This window comes from Gobio gobio (assembly GCF_949357685.1).
Source record: "Gobio gobio genome assembly, chromosome: 25".
In the NCBI taxonomy this organism is placed as follows: domain Eukaryota; kingdom Metazoa; phylum Chordata; class Actinopteri; order Cypriniformes; family Gobionidae; genus Gobio; species Gobio gobio.
This window is the reverse complement of record NC_137121.1, coordinates 23050424-23071625: the sequence shown is the minus strand read 5'-3', so window position 1 is coordinate 23071625 and position 21202 is coordinate 23050424. Positions and strand designations below refer to the sequence as shown.

Below are 21202 nucleotides of genomic sequence, written 5' to 3'. Positions count from 1 at the left end.
TATGCGCACATTTCGGTGTGTGTGGCAGACAGCACGAGACTGCAAGGAGTTGTTTTTCGCAAGTTATTGTGTTTAATAACTCTTTTTAACGTCAAGCAAGTCACATAAGTAACAGTCGTGTGCCCAGTCTATTCTCTGCTATATGCGTCGACCTAAAACATACACTTTTCACAATGTTGAAGTAGCCTATTAAAATTAAAATTAAATTCAGATATTGCGTGCCCTGGCGATATGCATATTGCGATATGTACATTTGCGATAATTTCGATATATTGCGCAGCCCTAACACAGTGCATAGCCTCAGACCATTCAGGGAGCTCATGCTGAACCCTGTCCACCGCCGAAAGCGCCAACAGTGGGCACGTGAGCATCAGAACTGGACCACGGAGCAATGGAAGAAGGTGGCCTGGTCTGATGAATCAAGTTTTCTTTTACATCACGTGGATGGCCGGGTGCGTGTCCGTCGCTTACCTGGGGAACACATGGCACCAGGATGCACTATGGGAAGAAGGCAAGCCGGCGGAGGCAGTGTGATGCTTTGGACAATGTTCTGCTGGGAAACCTTGGGTCCTGCCATCCATGTGGATGTTACTTTGACACGTACCACCTACCTAAGCATTGTTGCAGACCATGTACACCCTTTCATGGAAACGGTATTCCCTGGTGTCCTCTTTCAGCAGGATAATGCGCCCTGACACAAAGCAAAATATAGTTCTGGAATGGTTTGAGGAGCACAACAACTAGCTTGAGGTGTTGACTTGGCCTCCAAATTCCCCAGATCTCAATCCAATCGAGCATCTGTGGGATGGGCTGAACAAACAAGTCTGTTGAATGTTTAGAAATGTTTTGGAAACATGACAGTTGTAGTTTTGTGATTGTTTATGGTGACATCTTGTGGTTTGATTAGTTTTTGCTGGAACTTAATTGTCTTCTTTTTATTTATAGTTTGTATTTTTAAGTTGTTCATTACTAATATATATCATTAACAAGGTACTGGAAACCTTCCTCAGAGCTTTTGGTCCATTTTGACATGATAGCATCACGCAGTTGCTACAGATTTGTCGGCTGCACATCCATGATGTGAATCTCCTGTTCCAACACGTCCCAAAAAGTGCTCTATTGGATTGAGATCTGGTGACTGAGGAATCAGTTTCAGTATATTGAACTCGTTGTCAAACCAGTTTGAGATGATTTGAGCTTTGTGACATCAGAAGATGATGCTCTGTGGTCATAAAGGGATGGACATGGTCATCAACAATACTAGGTTGTGGTGTTTAAATGATGCTTAATTGGTACTAAGGGGCCCAAAGTGTGTCAAGAAAATATCCAACACACCATTACACCACCAGCAGCCGGAACGGTTGATACAAGGCAGGATGGATGTTGTTTACGCCAAATTCTGACCCTGCCTTCTGAATGTTGTTGAGCCTGTGCGAATTGTAGCCTCAGTTTCCTGTTCTTAGTTGACAGCTTGAACTAGCCTGGCCGTTCTCCTCTGACCTCTGGCATCAACTTCAGCATATCGTCTTGACCAGGTCTAAATGCCCAAATGCATTGAGTTGCTGCCATGTGATTTGGCTGATTAGATATCAGCGTTAACAAGCAGTTGAACAGGTGTACCTAATAATGTGGTCGGTGAGTGTGTATCTATGTACGCACACACACACACACTTGTTCAGTACAATTGATCATATGTTTCTCGCAGGAAGTTGATGAGCATGGCCTTTGTGGACATGAACCCATTCCCACTGAGGCAGATCCAGAACCGCCGCACATTCCACCTGGAGAAGGTCCGTCTTGAGCTCACTGAGCTGGAAGCCATCCGTCAGACCTTCCTGCGGGAGAGAGACACCACCCTGGATGGCCGCACACTCATCAGTGACGACGACGAGGACAGCTGAACCACAGCCAATAAGGGAACAGACCCGCAAAGCATTAGCTAGCCAATCACAACGTGTCTTATAACTTTCAATGTATTTCATTTGAAAAAAAAAAACTGTGACTTCGAGAGACCAAAGAACAGTATTCCTTTTGATTAATCAGAAATGGATGCATTTTTTCATTGTCTTTTAAATTGCTTGACCAATATTTCATCCATTTGTACATATGGGCCAAAATCAGTATTAAAGCAACTAAAGTACTTTGCATTTAGGTAGTAATGATTGTGCTGGTGCGGGTTGGACAAAATTCTGATACACTTGCATTATGCTGGACATATTTTTTCAGTCGCACTTATTAAACTGTATCATTTGTTTACTTACGATTGGTGATCATATCAACACGTATTATATTACAACATGTATTGAATGATAATTTGATATGACTCAAATTCAGGTTTACAAGGCTTGCCCTTTTTCTAAACATTCGGTACGGTTCATCCATGTAATTCACTGTCTATTCAAGGCGTGAAAATAAGCACATATATGGCAAACACAATAATGTACATTTCACAAGATAGATCGTCCTGCCTTCTTATGACATGATTGCCAAACCCTGCCGTATCACAGAATGACATTTAATGGCGTTTCACACGTATCAGTTCTTGTGTATTTAGGTTCTAGAAGCACAATGCACATTTGCTGCTGCCTTATCGGTACATGTATTGTTTAGATGCATTTGTTACACGTATTTTTCCTTCTCTTCCACTTTAAATATTCTAACAATAATTGTATGTTGTTATACTTATCATTTTAGTCTAAAATCCACAAAAACGCTGCTTAAAATGAAGATAATAATATGGAAAATGTGAACGAGTTTCTTTATGTCATGGGTTCCAAGTTCATTTTGTATGTTGTCCACTTAAAAATGGAATAAGAATCCATAAGGGCCTGTATAATGAGGGAATGTATATCAAAATTAATAGCACTTTTCTTAACTTTCCATGTACAATTTGGCTTTGAAGTCATCTGTTACACACACGTATGCTTGGAATAGCTATACTCACTTTTAAATGTAGTGCATGTAGCCTACATCTAGGCTACTTCACATTTAGTGCAGTTAATTATTCTTTTTTCTATGCCATTGCATTATGATAATATGCATATCATACATTTTAACACCTGCTGGTTTGACTGCAAATATCATGGCGAACAAAGATGTAAAACTGTGGTAGTCTTTGGTTTTATTTTGAGAGCTGGTCTCTCAGGAAACCATGTTTTTGCATGTAGGACATATATTTTGTCATCCACACTGCCCTTAGAAAGAAAATGTGTTCTATTTTGTTAGACACGTTATTTTAAGACTAAGTCTAATCCCTTATTTACATATTTGTTTGGCGTTCGACTTGTTGGGAGGGACATTAATTCATATTACCCATGTTATTTAGCCATAAAGTGTGTCACGTGAGCTGTCTTCAGTGAGTAAGCTACATGGTTTCAACCCGTCATTGTTTGCTTTTGTTCAATGCAATGCACAGTATGAGTATACAAACTTATTGAATTTGAAATGTTGCTGAAATTTACGTCATTATAATCCTCCAATTCTGATGTTTTTTTGTTTTGTTTTTTACTTATGCATGATTTTTCCAATAAATTTCTATTGCATACACTTGTTTTTGTGTAGTTGTATATACATATTTATAGCCAGCCTCGGTAGCTGCGCTCTCCATTAACAATACCTTTACAAAATGTCTTCCTTCATGAAAACAAATTGTTTCACCAAATGTTTCACAGGAAATACTGCATAACATAAGCATGACAATACAGTTCCTGTTTTTGTGATGTTATATATTTAATAATTAAATCTTGCAGCATCTAAAATATGTGCTTAAATATACTCTTCATTGTTAACCACTTAAGACCAAGGAAAACAGTCTTTTGAATTTAGTATTTTTAGTCATATTTTTTGTTGAAAATTTATATTTTATTCATATGTTAGGCTATGTTCTTGTAAGTGGACACCGGGACTCAGTTGTTTAAAATTTTAGGGTAAAAGGGATTAAGGGATTTTTTTTAAGGTGTAAGGGATTTTATCTAAATTGATATTTTATCAATTTTCTGATTTTTTTTTAACCAAACTTTGTTTAAAGATGATTCTCAACTATGTTATGAAAGATATAACGGAAGGAATTGATATACCATACTTTATGCAATATGTGGGTAAAATTGCCATACATGGGTTTCCCCATTCAATGCAATGCATCTATACACTGGGTATCATTTGCATATTAATGTGTTCTTGAGCAACATGTAATGAAAAAAAAGAAGTGGATTAATGGAAGTAATATTTGGCAACATTTTCATAATAATATGTTCTAGGAACATTGATATGTAATGTCTTTGCCTATTCACTTGTCTCCCAAAATGCCTCTATTAAGGACATGTATGAAATTAATGCCCTGTTTTGTAACAGAAAGTCCTATTTTGATTAAAAAACCCCATAACATTTTCCTGAGATGTTGATTTATAACAAACAATTTAAATGATAATTACAAGATATTATCATATTATCATAAGAGTGCTAAATTTGACCATTCAGTCATTTTTAACAAGGAGAAGTTGTTGTCCTGGTGAAACCTCAAAACAAATGGTAACTTTGAAAAGCCCTGAATGTGCTCTTTACAGGACATACAGGACTACTCCTCATTGGCACTAATTCTATCTATTCTATCTATTTTATTTGTCGACTAAATTAGTAGTCTGTTGTTGCTTATTATGTCCAGCAGATGGCGATAATAGTGCAAACATAATGGAGCAAACACAAGCAATAAAAACGGTAGGCTAAATTATTTATTTAGTATCCCAGACTCCAAAAGTCATTAATATTTGATATTGGACTGATTGGCGAACCGGGTTTGACTGAATCAATGAATGACTTACTCACTCGCGAATCAGCCATCAAAATAATGTATTGCTATTAAAACTGTATCGTATATTTATTAAATTGTCACTTATTTTCAGTACATTATTTGTAACGCTTCCAATCTAGTCACATTTTTGGTTCACTCCAAATATTCGGTTTATTTGACAAGCAAGTCGTTATCTGTCTATCCACGCATTAAAGGCACAAAGTTTGATTATTTGAAGGGAAAAAAACGATTATTTGAAGGAATAAATAGGCTACTATCATTTCCAAACGCAGAGTCTGACGTGTTACTGGAGGAAGCAGAAATGCAATCGAGACGAGTTATCCAAATTTGTACAATTTTAGTCGGACACTTTATAACACTTTATAATAAATGACTCATTCAAGCCGATGTTTTTTTTTCGGTCTATGGTTTGAACCGGTTCATCTGATTCACTAAAAAGATTTGCCAGTCTGACATCACCGCTGTGCTCAACAGGTGGCGCGTGAGCGAGCTCGAGATTGACAACATAAGCGCGTGCGCTCATCCAGTCTCCAGTACAGCGCGACTCGCGCAAGACACGAGCTCGAACCCGGGATTATGCTGCACATGTCCGCGGAATACAGTAACATTAGAGTTATTTCTTAAAAAAGGTAAGACATCCCATTATTTTCTAATTTACAACATCAAATAAAGTAAACCCTTCTTGTAGTAAACTTGTGAACAATGAAATAGGAGGAGATATGAAGACTTCCAATGCAAAAGCCACCTCTGTCAAAAATGAGATAATGATACTGAGTGAATGCTCTCCGCACATAGTTATACATTCATCAAATACTTTGAATTCAAAACCATCCCATCTTCCGCCCATTCAGTAGTACCGGGACTTCGGTAGGAACCTACATTGGAGCCTGACAAAAATGCTAATTTTAAAGAAAAACGTCCGACGAACTTAGAGGCTTTTGCACCTGAAGTCTTCATATTATTGTGTGAATGTTTCTCATGGTTAACAGTGAACGTTCTCAGAACTTCTCTAATGTTCTGCCAAAGTTAGGAACAAGCGTTCTTCCAGTAACATTAATAGAACGTTCGATTTTCTCAAAACATTAGCAGAAATGTTATTTACACATCGTTCATGGAACGTTTTTTTATTACTAGAACGTTCACGTTCGAAAGTAACATTTACATAATGTTTGCAAAATGATCAAATGGAACCAAAGTGTGTTTTTAAAACGTTCATAAAGCTGGTAATTAAAAAAAAAAAAAAAAAAAACCTTCTTAGTACATTAACCGTAGCTGGGTATGCAGCTCTTAGTTTTAGAGTATAACAAACAGTAGCAAAATGTGAGGACAATAACATGATATTATCAATATACTTATATTCTTTACCTCTATAACAATAAAACCGTAAGGGCAGTCAGTCTGTCAGAACACTAATGTTGCTCAGTGTGTTTGGCATTTTTGTCCCTGGCAAAAACAGCAGTCTCAATTTCACCTGATAATTCTCATGACACTGAACCCTCATTTTCCTCTAAAGAAAGTCATTTGATCACTTTTAATGACTCAAAATGTACGTCAACGTTGACATTTCACGCTCCTGTAGGCTAAACTTGAAATGCCAAGGGTTTTGTTAAATGATCACATTGCATTATATGTCCTAACATGGAAAGTGCTATACATTCTCTTACTTTCTTGCAAGTGAAGGAATGCAATGCAGCATGCTGGAACATGTGCTTATGTGAGTGTCTTTGACTTTCAGAGTTGCACCCTAAATATCAACAGAACTTCTCTGAACTCGTGTGCCTCTCGAGGGACACCCATAAGACAGATTTGGCCTGCTGTCCCTTGTTTACCGAGACACAGACATCATCATCAATGAGGACATTAGGAATGGCTGTGTTCAAGCAACAAAAAGTGGAGGATTTCTATGATATTGGTGAAGAACTTGGAAGGTAAGTGATATGATTGGTTGCCTGAGGATGTCTTATAATTGCTTCCAGATTTGATTTGTTGTTGACTAGCCGGTGAGCAATGTGAACGCTCCCTTTTAGGTAATTACAGGACAGGTTAAAATCTGGAGAGCCAGAATTTGGGAAAAGAAAACCTGACAAGCCACTTGTCATGGCACTGGAGAGTCACAAACGGCATCCAAAGTATTATATCATAAATGTTATTAAAAAGGGATAGTTCACCCAAAAATGAATCATCATTTTCTCACCCTCATGTTGTTTCAAATTGTTGGACTTTTTTCTTCTGTGGAACACAGAACACATTTTGAAGAATGTTTTTCAGTGAAAGTCAATGGGGTCCAATGTTGTCTTGGACCCTATTGCCTTCAAATGCGAGGACAAAAAAATATTTTGGTAACACTTTACATTAAGGTGCCCTTTGTAAAGGGTTTATAAAGGTTTTTGTTAATGACTAATAACTCATTTACAAATGCATTGTAAATCGTTAATAAGCAGTTATAACTGCATGAATAAAAAGAGTGACTTTAACGCAATACCTGTTGCCTGGATGCCAGCCGAACTTAGCCCCGCCCACAACATTTGACGTCGGGAAGTTCGGTCTGGACTTGATCCGTTACGGAGCAACTATGCCTGAACCAGAGCTGTTCGGACCCGGGCTTTAAACGATGATGGACAGATGATAAACAGTAACGTAATCATCCACGTCACCAAAGAGCGCTTGGGTTGAATTTGTTCTAATCCTAAACGGAGAACTTGTTCGTATATGCATTCACCTTTACTATTTCTCTCAGAAATGATGATCGTGTTGGTAAGTTCTCCGTGTATCCTTAAATTCTTTTTACAACACCGGCAAAGATCGTTTACACTCATCTTCTACTTCTTCCAGCGTGCGTGCAGACAGGGTTGCCAAGTTTTCACAACAAAACCCGCCCAATTGCTACTCAAAACTAGCCCGAAACAAACCCTTTAGCTTTCTGGGGGGCATCTCCAGAAAATATGGCGTTTGGGGGGTAAAATGTGTGTTTTTTTGGCAGGGTTGCCTGCTAAAATTTGCGTTCCTGGGTCTAAATATCACATAATTGAGGTCGCTTCAATGAAAACCGCGGACTTGGCAACACTGTGTGCAGTTGAGCTCTGTTGACATTTGACTAACGTTATGCGTCGCTCCGTTGCTCTGATTGGTTGTCGGTAGGCTTGCTACGATAGTCGGTGTTGCCGGTGTTACCGGTGTCCAGACTCAACACCGGTTACATCACTTGCCCACCGTGGCACCGCCCACCGTCTTTTTGATTTTTTTTTTATAGTAATAAAATAATTTAGTTCAGTTAGAGAACAGACAATACAAATAAAAACTGAACGTATCTGCTTAATAAAGCAGGATCCGACCGTGAGTCTCGGAGGCGGCAGGAGTCATTCATCAGATTTAAGAGTGAGGAGCTGACTGAGATGATCGCGGAAGATTTGGTTTCAAAGCGAAACGTAAAAGCGCCTATTTAAGGGAGTTTGTCATTTGTTTTGTTGTTGTGTTTTTCATTAAAAATAATAGGCTAATGAACCCACAATTGAAGCAACCCGCAGCCGAATTGGCGCTAATTAAAAACCGAAAGTAAAATGTGCACGGCCGCACAGAGCGCGCATTGTTTACTTTCGCGTGGCTCCGCAGTGCGATCCTCCGCGCTACGCTGACTGCGCGCATTTATTTTTGCCGCGCGCACCCTCGCGCTCGTGCGGGCGCGTCGAGTATAAACGAGGCTTTACGGGCGAACTAACAGGTGCATTCATGGCGTGCATCTCAATCATAGACTGATCAATGCTTGATCAGTGCCCTGACTACTGATTCTGAACTAGGGAAATGATTGAGACGCGCCCATGGCCTCACAGAGCACGCATTTACAGACAAGCTGTCATTCACGGTGTGCGCGCACTGGCGCGTTTTCAGTTCAGAACGGTCGTGTGCATGTTACTTTTGGTTAGATAGAATTAGTGATTTAAAAGCCTCCGCCGGTGATACCGGTATTACCGGTGTTGTCACACATCAATTAACCGGTGGGAAAATTTCCTCACCGTCACATCCCTAGTTGTCGGTCTATCCAATTGAGGTCTTTCCTGGTTTGGTTGAAACACGCCCCATAACCACAGCCCAACGGAGCAGTATCAGACTCATATTCTGACTAGAATTGAGTATGACAACGTCAGGCTAGCATGCCTGCCAAATAGTGAGCCATTTTAACTCAAATGTTATAAATGCTTAATAAATGTATTTAGTCACACTTACCACAATACCAGATTCCTGATTTATATCATGATGCAGCTAAAATAGACTATCATAGTGAGACTGAAGTGTTGTATTGGTGGTTTTCTCATTAATATCTCATGACTGCCACTTTTCTTAAAATGTACCTTACCAGCGGTTTCTGTCTTATGATATTCCACAAAAAGCTCATGATGCCTATCCATAGAAGTGTATGAAACATGATTTCTTGTTTATCAAGATGAAATGATCAAACTTTATTTTGAAAAAACAAAACACAAGAGCACAACGATAACTTGATGATATACTAATAATGAATATTTTAATTCCAATATTAGTTCATTGTGAACCATAATGTAAGGTTCTTGCGAACCATTTATTAATGAGTTACAAACATTTATAACCTGTGAAAGTGAACCTTAATGTAAAGTGGAAACCTGTGAACCTGTTCACTTTAGTTAAATAAGTGTGAATAAATACATTTATTAAGTATTTATAACATGGCTCACTATTTGGCAGGCATTGCCTTAAAGTCACCCTTTTTATTTATGCAGTTATAACTGCTTTTTAACTATTTACAATGCATTTGTAAATGAGTTATTAGTCATTAACAAACACCTTTATAAACCCTTTACAAAGGGAACCTTAATGTAAAGCGTTCCCAAGATATATTGTCAATAACCTTAAAGTCGGAATGAAACAGAAGTTGCGATAGTCTTTTCTACCCTATTGTTCGCTTCTCGAACAAATAAATGTAGGGCAAGTCTATAGGGAATTGACTGGATGGTCGTGGTTTGCTATTGGTCGATCTCTTGTGTGTGACAGGTTGTCATGCCAGTAAACTCGTCATCAGACAAGAGAAGAGATGTGGTTGCAAAAGGGGGGGAAGTTATTTTGATGAAAGATTATGAGGGCACATGAATTTTAAAACAATAATGATGTGCAAGGATAAATCATTTTTAATAAATATTTTGATTTCATTGTAACTGTTTTTTGTTTATACAATGAAAGTCAATGGTTTTTTTTGTGTGGTTTTGTTTTGATCCCATTGACTCAATGTATGCACAAACAAAACACTAAGACATTTATCGGCACATTTATGTGTTTCTGGAGAACTATTCTTCATAATATAATCTTAAAAACGACATATTAATTGGAAAATATAGGAAGGATCTACAGTCCACTGAGCAAAAACCTGCAGGCCCCCCACCCTCCTTTCCCTTGGCACCAGTTCTCATTCTTGAGTCATGTTTTGTTCTCTCTTACAAAGCACACTCCCCTTAAAAGCTGCCCCAACAGGCAAGCCTAACACTCATTAATGCAAAAAACCTGCTATAAAAACTGCATTCCTACCATTTCAGCAGAAGGAAGTTGCAAATCCATCCAGACAGGAAGTGCTAAACGGCGTGAACATTCAGGAAAGGTGTAGTGTCACACCCAGGTGACTGCCGTTTCTCGCCCCTGGCTATAGGTTGCAGGTGGAAATCACCCTTTGGCACTTGTCTGTCATTGGTTTCTCTTGAATATGTGCAAGAACGGCCATAAAACTGTTCTCAGGGAAGCTTGGAAAGGCGTCCTCCCGTAAGTCAGACAGGTTGTTCCCTTTTGTCACAGAGGCCTCCAAGTTGAGGTGCTACGAGGAGAAGGACAGATGTTGGTTATTGTTTGCAATATGTAACAGCTCAGCCATCTGTCTGGATAGCTTTGTGTCCCGCTCAATGGCACAGTTTCTATGACACACCCTGGATTAGATGAGATACCTGACCTCACTTGCAGGACTGTAACTGAGAACGGGACTGCAGGTTTACAGGGAGGGAGTTACTTTATATTAATGAAGGGCCAGTTTTGTGTTATCAACCCTTTAATGCAATTAGATGTTTAGGCTACTTTTTCTGAAGAACTCACATTTGATATCAACAGTTTGCATGTTGCTTATCTAACAACATAATACTCTAAAAATAAGCTTAAAAATACATATTGGGTAAAATATTGAATCTTAAAGATGCTGCACTGTTTATTGGGTTTTCTAAAGAAAATGTAAGTGCCCATACTTATACTGTACAAAAGTAGCCACCACAATGGTGGATGATGCTAGGGTGTTGCTATTTGATTACTAAGGTGTTCTGGGTTTTTTAGAGTGTTGCTGTGTGGTTGATATAGTGTTCTGGGTAGTTCTTTACTAGCCTAAAGACATCAAGAATGATAACTATAAAGATAACTATTACGACAAGTTCACACAGCAGCCGAATATGGTGGTCAGTCCTGTATTTCGAACCCGTAATATGGTTACGTTCACACACAGTACGGTTATTTACGGGAGGGATGACCACGTTCATAAGCAAACTCACACTCGGACTCACAACCACATTCTCTGAAAATTTGCGCTGTAAACGGAACCGGACTAGACAACTAGTTGTCCTTCACGTCATACATTGCAAGAGAGCCACTCTGCTAAGGAGTTTTGTGTGTTTTTTGCTGTTGGTAACTTACAGCGAGGGAGATATATTGCCACAAGTATTGGGACACCCCTCTAAATCATTGAATTCAGGTGTTCCACTCACTTCCATGGCCACAGGTGTATAAAATCAAGCACCTAGGCATGCAGACACTTCTACAAACATTTGTGAAAGAATTTGTCGCTCTCAGGAGCTCAGTGAATTCAAGCGTGGTACCGTGCAATAAGTCCATAGGTGACATTTTCTTGCCTGACTGCATTGTGCCAAGTGTAAAGTTTGGTGGAGGGAGGATTATGGTGTAGGGTTGTTTTTCATGGTTTGGGCTTGGCCCCTTAGTTCCAGTGGAAGGAACTATTAATGCTTCAGCATACCAAGACATTTTGGACAATTTCATGCTCCCAACTTTGTGGGAACAGTTTGGGGATGGCCCCTTCCTGTTCCAACATGACTGCGCACCAGTGCACAAAGCAAGCTCCATAAAGACATGGATGAGTGAGTTTGGTATGGAGGAACTTGACTGTCCTGCACAGAGTCCTGACCTCAACCCAATAGAACACCTTTGGAATGAATTAGAGCGGAGACTGCGAGCCAGGCCTTCTCATCCAACATCGGTGCCTGACCTCACAAATGCGCTTCTAGAAGAATAGTCAAAAATTCCCATAAACACACTCCTAAACCTGTGGAAAGACTTCCCATAAGTGTTGAAGCTGTTATAGCGGCAAAGGCTGGGTCAACTCCATATTAAACCCTACGGATTAAGAATGGGATGTCATTAAAGTTCATGTGCATGTAAAGGCAGGCGTCCAATAACTTTTTGGCAATATAGTGTATGAACTGTGCACCATCTGAAGGTTCTATTTGACTGTTCTCTTGTCAGTTTTGTGTTCTATACGCGACTCAAATGCCGTTTCATGCTCGAGACGCTGCAAAGGACGTGAGACGCAAGTGCAATCGGTCCAGCTAGCGCATGTTTGTTCATTGAAGCTGCTGTCGGTTAATGAAGATTTGATGGATGAAATTGACCTATTGGTAAGCCCCGCCTCCCTTAGTTACTGTTGCTAACTCGGACAAACAGAGTTGCTATCTGTCTTACAATGACAGCTGGCAATGTTATGTCTGATGTCCCAAGATGTTTTTGATCAATTTTGGACACTGAAGGACCATCTCTCATTGAGGAGCATTCAAGAGGGACTTAAATATGCCATGGAGGGATATATTAAAGATTTTAAAATAAATATGGTGGGTAACAAGTTTAATTTGGAAACGGGGGTTTACAGATCACAATGCAAGCAGGTGAAGCCTATGTTATGGTCGTCATGATCGGAGATGACAACATCCAGAATCAACACTGTTCATGTACACTCTAAAAAAAAAAAGGTTCTATATGGCACAAAAAATGGTTCTTGGCTCATAATCATAGGGGAACCTTTTTTAGTGCTATACAGTATAGCACCAATTTTGGTGCTTCAGTGGTTCTTCAGCGGTTCTTCAGAGGTGCTATATAGCACCTTAGTCAAAGAATCTCTGAAGAACCGCTGAAGAACCACTGAAGCACCAATATATATTCACTAAAAAAGGTTTCCCTATGATTACGAGCCAAGAACCATTTTTGGTGCCATATAGAACCTTTTTTTTTTAGAGTGTACCGCAGGGTAAGATTAAATTTACATTTACATTTATGCATTTAGCAGATGCTTTTATCCAAAGCGACTTACAACTGAGGAGTACAAGAAGCGATCCATCATGAGGAGGCAGCGAAACACAGAAAGTGCCTGAAGTACTACGTTTTGGACATCACACAGAGCATCACACACTAGGTCAGGGAAGAAGTAGAGGAAAATAGAAGGAAAATAAGGAAAAGGAAAGTTTTTTTTTTTTTAAGATAAGGTTAAGTGATTGCGGAAGAGTTGAGTTTTCAGCTGTCGTTTGAATGCTGTCAGTGATTCTGCAATTCGGATGGAGATGGGAATTAATTTACATTTAACCATTTTAATATTTGCTTGTGTTTTTTTGACCTACACTGTTACATGATGTGAGAACAGTTGGCTATAGGTTTGTACATTAGCATGGACTTTAATTGTACCTTAATGAGAGTATGGCAACCATCAAACCGATGAGAGCTTTGGATTTTCCAATGTTTCTCTATGGCGCTGAAACCTAAAGATGTCAGAGTTCCGGTCCACGTGCAACTGATACTCAACTGCCATTGGCTCATCTGTGTGCGAGGGGAGGGGCTTACGATAAGTCAATTGTGGCTCATTTGGATTCGCCATCTTTGATATTACTTTGGTCACTTTCACTATGGTTACTGGTAGGAGAATACAGGCTTGTCTCCCATTGCACATTCATACAGACAGTATTCGAGACACTACTGTAAGCTGATGTGTGAACGGGACATTTCGAGACCAAGAAAATGCGGTTGTCAATCGCAAAAACTGACTTTGTGAACGTATTTGCATCCACACTAACAGACAATAGTGTTCTGTTAATTAAAACACACGCCTCATTTTATGTGGTCTAATGCTTTAAATGCTCAAGCTTGTTAGTTATAGTTATTGTCCATCGTGTGAATAGGCCAATCAAAAGAGCCCATCTCCCATTCTCCAAAGTGGGAGAAATGTTAAAAATATATTTGTTTCATTGAGTATTTTTAGTATTGAATATTTTTGCTGTATTTTACCCAATTTGTATGTGTGCTGTGCTATGTATTTTATGTTTATTAGAGTATTGTGTCGTTTGCTTAGCAACATGCTATCTTTGAACAGAGATCTCCTCTGCTGCTTATGTAGAGTGTTTCAAATCAGTCACTTATCTGATTCTGTGACCGTTACTGTATTAGAAGGCAGTTGCCTATGTAGGCCCTAGACACATGACAGCAGCTCAGAGCTTTAGTGTTACTGTGTTAGGTTTACTACCTGTACTTAGAGTACATTTAATAGCCTAAATATGAGCCAATAGTGATTTTTACAGCAGAGAAGATACAATAAACCTCATTTTGTAGTGACGACTACAGCAAAACGTACAAAGGCCAAAGGTTGTTAGCTTGTTAGCAATGTTTGTTCATATCAATCAGGTCCTCTAGATACTAAAAGCCTACAAATTGTTAGTTCTCTTTGCAATGTTTTGGTTTTCTGGTTTCGAAATGATACCTCCATCCCCACAGACATGTCATGGAGGGTCAGCTGCGTTTGAGGTAGAAATACTCCGGCACACAGACACGTATCTTGCGTGTGAAAGAGGAAATAGCTCATGTGTGGTTTCACAGAGCTAGTGTGTGATGATCTGTAACACATTGGCAGTTGCAAACATGTATATCAGAAGAGACACTTAAACGCAAAGAGTCGTTCACACTCACAAACTCCCACCAGCCGTCGTGTTCCGTGTGGGTTGGTTGGAAGAGACTGGCTGTCACACCACCGCATGAATCACCTGCTTCAGAGGTTGATGATGTGGGACAAATGAGACCCTTTCACACAGCCATTTTGTTCCTTGGAGGTGGAGGGCTTGTTGCTGACAGGGGCTTTATTCAGAGATGATAGGAATCTCGGTAATGGACTGATGACGGTGTACAAGTTGGCTATATTTGTCTGAGTCATTGGACGTGTTTGTTACAGCAAATTTAGCTTAAAAAGAGAAACCTTAGCTTATAAGGTATGGCTGTATTGAGAACATACAATATATTAACAATATGACACAGCCTAAAAGAGTTAGTTCACCCAGAATTAAAATTCTGTCATCATCTACTCACCCTCACGTCATTCCAAACCCATAAGACTTTTGTTCATCTTTGAAATACAAATTAAGATATTTTTAATGAAATCTGAGATATTTCTGTCCCTCCATTGAAAGTCTATTCACCCAAAACTATGACACTTCAAAACAATCATAAAGCGATTGTAAAACAAATCCATATGAAGGGAGTGGTTCAATCCACGTCTTCTGAAGAAACACGGTCACTTTATATGATGAACAGATTTAATTTAGGCTTTTATTCACATATAAACATTGATTAGCACTCAAATATGCGCTGTGTTTGAAATCAAATTCTTCCCTACTATATAGTATTCAAAAAACAGTAGAAGTACCCAGAAGACCTACTACTTTCACAGAAGTGCGCATTCGCTGGACACTTTACTATAGGATTGATGAATATCTGTGAAGCGACGCAACTGACGCTGGTAGGTCACATGATAATGACAACATGGCGGATGTAGTATGTCCAAATTTCATTCATATTACCCATATTCATACTATATAGAACATACTTTTTTAATGGTCGTGAAATAAGTTCAAATTCTAATGTAGTACCTACTCAGGCTATGTCTACATTAATCTCTGCTCCGCTCTCCGTCCACACTTTTCCAAAATATTTTTATCCACACTGAAATGTAAGTAAACGCCAAATTCACTGCCCATGCGTAAAACCTCATAAAATCTCACTGAGATGATACAGACATCATAAAGTTATCACACAATTCTTCTGGCAGGATCATTTTATTTAGCAAAATATCTCACCAAACTCTGATTGCACTCGGTCAACCATTATTATGTTTGTCTAAAACGCAACTCCACTCGTGTTTTGTCACAGGACAGCAAATGCAAGTAAATGTTCTGTCATCCTTGCTGGACTGTGATATGAAGTGTGCAAAGTAACATATTTTAGCAACTGTGAAAGTGAATAGCACGTAACAGGCACAATAGCGGTATAAACATACATATCTATTGGTACAATATGCGTCATCGTTTTCAAATACCTCTGTCTTCACAGTCCACACTATGACGCGAAGACAGCGTTTTCAAATGTATCCGCTTTGGAGAGCGTTTTCAAAAAGCTACGTTTTCGTTGAGTTAAAACGCTGTCTCAGTGTGGACGGAAGGCCAAAACGGAGAGAAAAAGAACTTATTAGTGTGGACATGGCCTCAGACAGTATTTGATTTCGGACACACTGATGGTAAACGGAAGCTCAAGAAATGAGGTGTGTTTCCGTGCGTCAAGCAAGTATGGTCGAGCTTCCATTTACCATATTTGAGTGCTGATCAATGTTTATATGTAAATAAAAGCCTACATTAAATCTGTTCATCATAGTCAATAAATCATTAATCAATCATTTAAAATAATAACATTTAGGGATAATAATGGATTATTTCTTTCAGCTGCGGCACTTCAGATGCGAACTGTTCACCATGATGGTTTTGAATTGCTTCTGTCATATCATATAGGCTACATAAAATTATAATGAGAACATTATAATTGTGTGCTTGGGACATGGATTTTATGGTGAGACTTTTATATTTGTAATCAGGCTTGAATTATACCGATTATCGGTATAATCGGTATAATTCAAATATAAAAAATATCGGTTATCGGTATCAACCAACATGTTCATTTTGGGTCATCCCTAATAAAATAGAAAACAAACTTTAGTTCTTATTTGAGATATTTCCTACTTTGCATTTGATTATTGAAGTCTAGGTCGTAGATTCAGTAGCATTGCTCTCTAAGTATTTTAGTAAGATGTTATGTCCACATTTCGAAGTCAATCATCATGAAAAAACATTTGGTCTTGGTATTTTTTTAGACAATGGAACCAGTTCTGAAAAAGAACCGGTTGTCAGTTTCCAACCCTTGCATCATTGCTATCATTCTATCATATATTTTAGCGAGGCAAAACACTTGACCATAGTTGTATAACCACTCATAGCTTCAAAATAGTACAAATCACTGTAGTGTTTACTATGTAGTACTGAGTAATGCAGCTCTCATAACTAATGTCAGAAATGTTCATTTAAATGAATTACTCAAAACTACACAAATTTGACTATTGCAAAAGTTTACATCCTCTGAAATCGGGACATATATATTTAACATTCGATAGCCACATAATGGCCTCATTCATGAAACATGAGCAGAACTTCATTATATACAAGAGACGATTTACATAAGAATGGTTTTATGAGTGATTTACACAGGAAGAAAATGTTTGTGTTTCATGAATGGAGGCCATTTACAAGATTGTACTAATATTTCACACAGCCTCACTTTCATCTTTTGGATCAAATTATACATAGTGTCTAAACGTCTATAAGATTTGGATTCATGTAATCCAGTCAGTATATTATGTAGTAGTGGCACAGATACCAGTTCCAGCTAGTTTGTTAGTCGACAGGTAAGATAGAGGAAGAGTAACGCATATACATAGTGATCCTGTTACATTGCTTAACTGCTCTTTTGAGTCAGCGGGCTTTGGCAAATCTGCCTCTTTCATAAGCAAATCTATATTTGGTTAAAGCATTCGGTTTATACATCTGACATGTGCTACTGAGCTCAGTGGACGGATGATGCTGGATGAACAGCATGAACAGCATTTAACTATTGTAAATTAATTTAGCCAGACTTGTTTTACGAGAAAGAAACTCATTCCATCTTCCCCTTCACTGTCTTGAGGTTAAGCAATAGGAGGAAGTGATGAAAGCCATTGAAGAAAGACGAATTGGTGCATATTTCAGAGATGATCTGTTTGGTAATGTCCTGTTTATTTTGACAGGTCTCTGCTACAATATGATAAAGGCCATTTTATAAATATATGTATCTTTTTTTAAGACATCATGCAAATCATCCCCGTAGCAACAGACTATGAGCACAGCTTTTGGTTTGTGAGGTTTTTTGAGTTTTTTTGAGATTATGGGTTGTATTTTTACTGGCTGCGTATTTATCTGTGAGTCATATGCTCTATATACAGGGCTGTCGTCATGAGGACAACCAGGTGACAAGAGGCACCCACTAATGTCAATATTGTCTCCACCCATAAATCTGTTGTTTCAGGCCCCCATTAATTTATTTATTATATTAATGGAGAATCATCTCAAACTTTTCTGCCATGTCAGAGTGAAAGTATCTTTATGAGTCATAGAGTGAACACTGCAGTGACTAATACTATAAGTATTCATGCCGCACACTTGATAACATAATAGCCAAGACATGTTTGATTCATATTGCAGTAAGTCATGAAAGGAGACTATATAATTTGACATGAACAGAAACAAGGCTGTAATGGACAGAAGTGTAGTCCCTTCATTATGTCATGCTGTTAGATACCTGAGGGTTGATTGTTCATGGTGAAACATTGAAAACTTACAGTAATATTGTGAAATACTATTACAATTTAAAATAACTGTTTTCTATTTTGATGATAAAGCTGAATTTTCAGCATCATTAACTCCAGTCTTCAGTGTCACATGATCCTTCAGAAATCATTATAATATGCTGATTTGGTGCTCAAGAAACATTTCTTATTATGTATGTAAAAAATATTTTAACACGCATACCTCGGGTCTTTAGGGACCCGGGATGTCATTCACTACCCTCCTCTTCATTCATTTTTTTAAGTTAGACATCAACCTTCTTAGTATTCCTCAATCAATTCATTACAAAAAATATAACAAGAAAATAATTATAAAAGAATGCCTGTTTCCCCATTTATTTTTGTAAAAAATGTTATAGGGTCGCTAATAACCCGAGGTGTGTAACAATGCAAGTATATTTTTTTCTGCACAACAATAATTGAATCTTTGATGACTGAATAATATCTGATACACAATGATAAAGTGAAGTTTCACTCATAGTTACCGCAGGCAGAAAACAAAAGTATAAGAAGTATCATCAGCAAAACTTGAAATGGCTCAGCGATTTACAGCAGAGCAACTGAACGCAATCAAATATTAGTGTCACTGTCACTTAATGGTGGATCTGGTGAAGAAGCTATCAGCGATCAAAATATTGATTTTGAAGATTTTGAAAATGATAGTTTTGAGAATATGTCTGAGATGGCAAATATGAGCCAGATGCTGAATGTTCTGGGAAATGAGCTCTGATGAGGACAGTGATGATGCTATAAAACATCTGCTCAAACTGAACCCTTCCAAGCTCCAAAAGGAAACAAAATATGCTTTATTTTATTCTTCTGTAATTGTTACTCTAATATCAGGAGAGTTTTATATTATCGCGTTAGGTAGAGATCCATTCGTGTTTGATACAGATCCGGGTCACTAAAGACCCAAATATGTAATAATCATTGGCGAAACATTCATGCATTTAAGGGTTAAGAATGACTATGAATAATTTGTGCATAAATTGGTTTGGCTTCTGTTTTATAAATGTTGCTCACAGCCTCTTTTTCGTTTTCATCAAAAATGTCTGCTGGTCTATTTCCATTATAAAGCTCTGATTTAACATTTTGAAGAATCCAGTTTCTTCTAAACTCAAGACCGGACATGTAGGTGTCTGACTTCTGAAGCGAATGACAGGTGGTATGGATCTCTACACTGAGCTGGCCTGCAGTCCTGATCGGGGGTATCTGGGTAAAGTTGGCTATTTTAAGTCAGCTAAAACACAGGCTGCCACAGTCGCCACAAATCTCCCAGTGCAATTATAGTGAATTTTTGTGTCAACAAGTTTGATGGACAAAAAAAAAAAAAGGATAAGTAAAGGAGTTGGAGGAAAGGGGATCTGTCGAACCATCAACGCACATTCCTTGCATTCCTCCCCCCACTGCTCTTTTGCCTCATGCAGCACAAACAAGATGCTTTGATGAAGAATCTGTTAATGTTTTCTCCGCAAAAAAAATCATCTGTCCAAAGTGTTGAAAAGGAAGTATTCGGCAGCTGTGAAGCGAAGGAGTTGAAAAGCTGTTATGAAAGATCGTGTAGGAGGGTTGACAGTCTGTGTTCAGTTTGAGAGGAACTCACTGGCAGGATTTAAAATAAATGACATCCATGATGCAACAATATTTTATTGTTTTTACATGAAATTAATACTTCCTGTCCTGTGTGTTGATTGTTAACTGAGATACTCCCTATAGTGATGGAATAAAAACACACAGTCTGTTGTTTTAAACTCTCTATTTTACTGAGACCGATAAAGAATGCATTAACATCTGTTCCATGCTTTTGTCAAAGCAGAGGGCACAGTTTTTCATATATACACACATGGATACAATGAAACTCAGTGTTATAATGTCCCCTCAGGCCATCATTCTGGACCTGCATTTGAATATTGCACTGGCGCCATTAGGTCAAACGCACAGCCAGTGAGGCCCTCCGGCTAATAACCAGCAGCTGTTGGGAGTGGAAAGTCCACTGAGACCTCCAGCCGTCAAAAACACAAGCGGGCTTAGAACAGAGACTAGTGGCACGCCCGCTATGGGATGCCTGTCTCCTCCCTCAGCTTTTCTGCAAATTGCACATCCGACAAAGCATTTAACACCACTTTCAAACAAACCAAGACAGATTTTTGAATGTCAGGATCAGTTAGTGAAGTGTTTGTTTGTTTTAGAGATGCACAGATATGAAAATATTTGCAGATACTGATGATTCTTTATATTTGAAAGCCAACACTTAACTGTGATTCCAATCATATTTCAAGCAATTCAAAACCATCATGGCGAACAATGCATATCTGAAGTGTCTCAGTAGAAGGAACTAATCCATTATTTATCGGCTATAATATATCAGCCAAATTTTCTTATTGGGCCGATAACATTCAAAATGAACATATATTGGCCGATACTGATATGGTGGCCGATATATCGTGTATCCCTTCTTTGCCTTATGAGGCAGTCAGGAACATTTGCCGTTATTCTGTGATTTTTCACTGGCAAAATCCAACTTGCTATTGAAAATGTATCAACAGATAGCTGCTTGGTTTGAAAGTGTCTTCTGTTGTGTTTACATGCTAAAATATTCC

General features: G+C 38.5%; 2 protein-coding genes across 3 annotated transcripts in view; both read left to right on the top strand.

Moving 5' to 3' along the window:
• The window catches only part of tbc1d2b (TBC1 domain family, member 2B), a 28274-nt gene extending 24725 nt beyond the window's left edge, over nt 1-3549 (top strand). The window contains exon 13 of the mRNA XM_079810044.1: nt 1706-3549. Coding sequence (XP_079666170.1) covers nt 1706-1901 — 196 coding nt within the window. The 3' untranslated portion in view covers nt 1902-3549. The remainder of the gene's footprint in view (nt 1-1705) is intronic.
• Nucleotides 3550-5276: 1727 nt separating this feature from the next.
• The window catches only part of dapk2b (death-associated protein kinase 2b), a 51327-nt gene continuing 35401 nt past the window's right edge, over nt 5277-21202 (top strand). The window contains exons 1-2 of one of the 2 annotated variants that reach the window (XM_079810042.1): nt 5277-5436; nt 6543-6735. In XM_079810042.1, coding sequence (XP_079666168.1) covers nt 6659-6735 — 77 coding nt within the window. In that variant the 5' untranslated portion in view covers nt 5277-5436; nt 6543-6658. The remainder of the gene's footprint in view (nt 5437-6542; nt 6736-21202) is intronic. The other variant, XM_079810043.1, reaches the window with a different exon arrangement.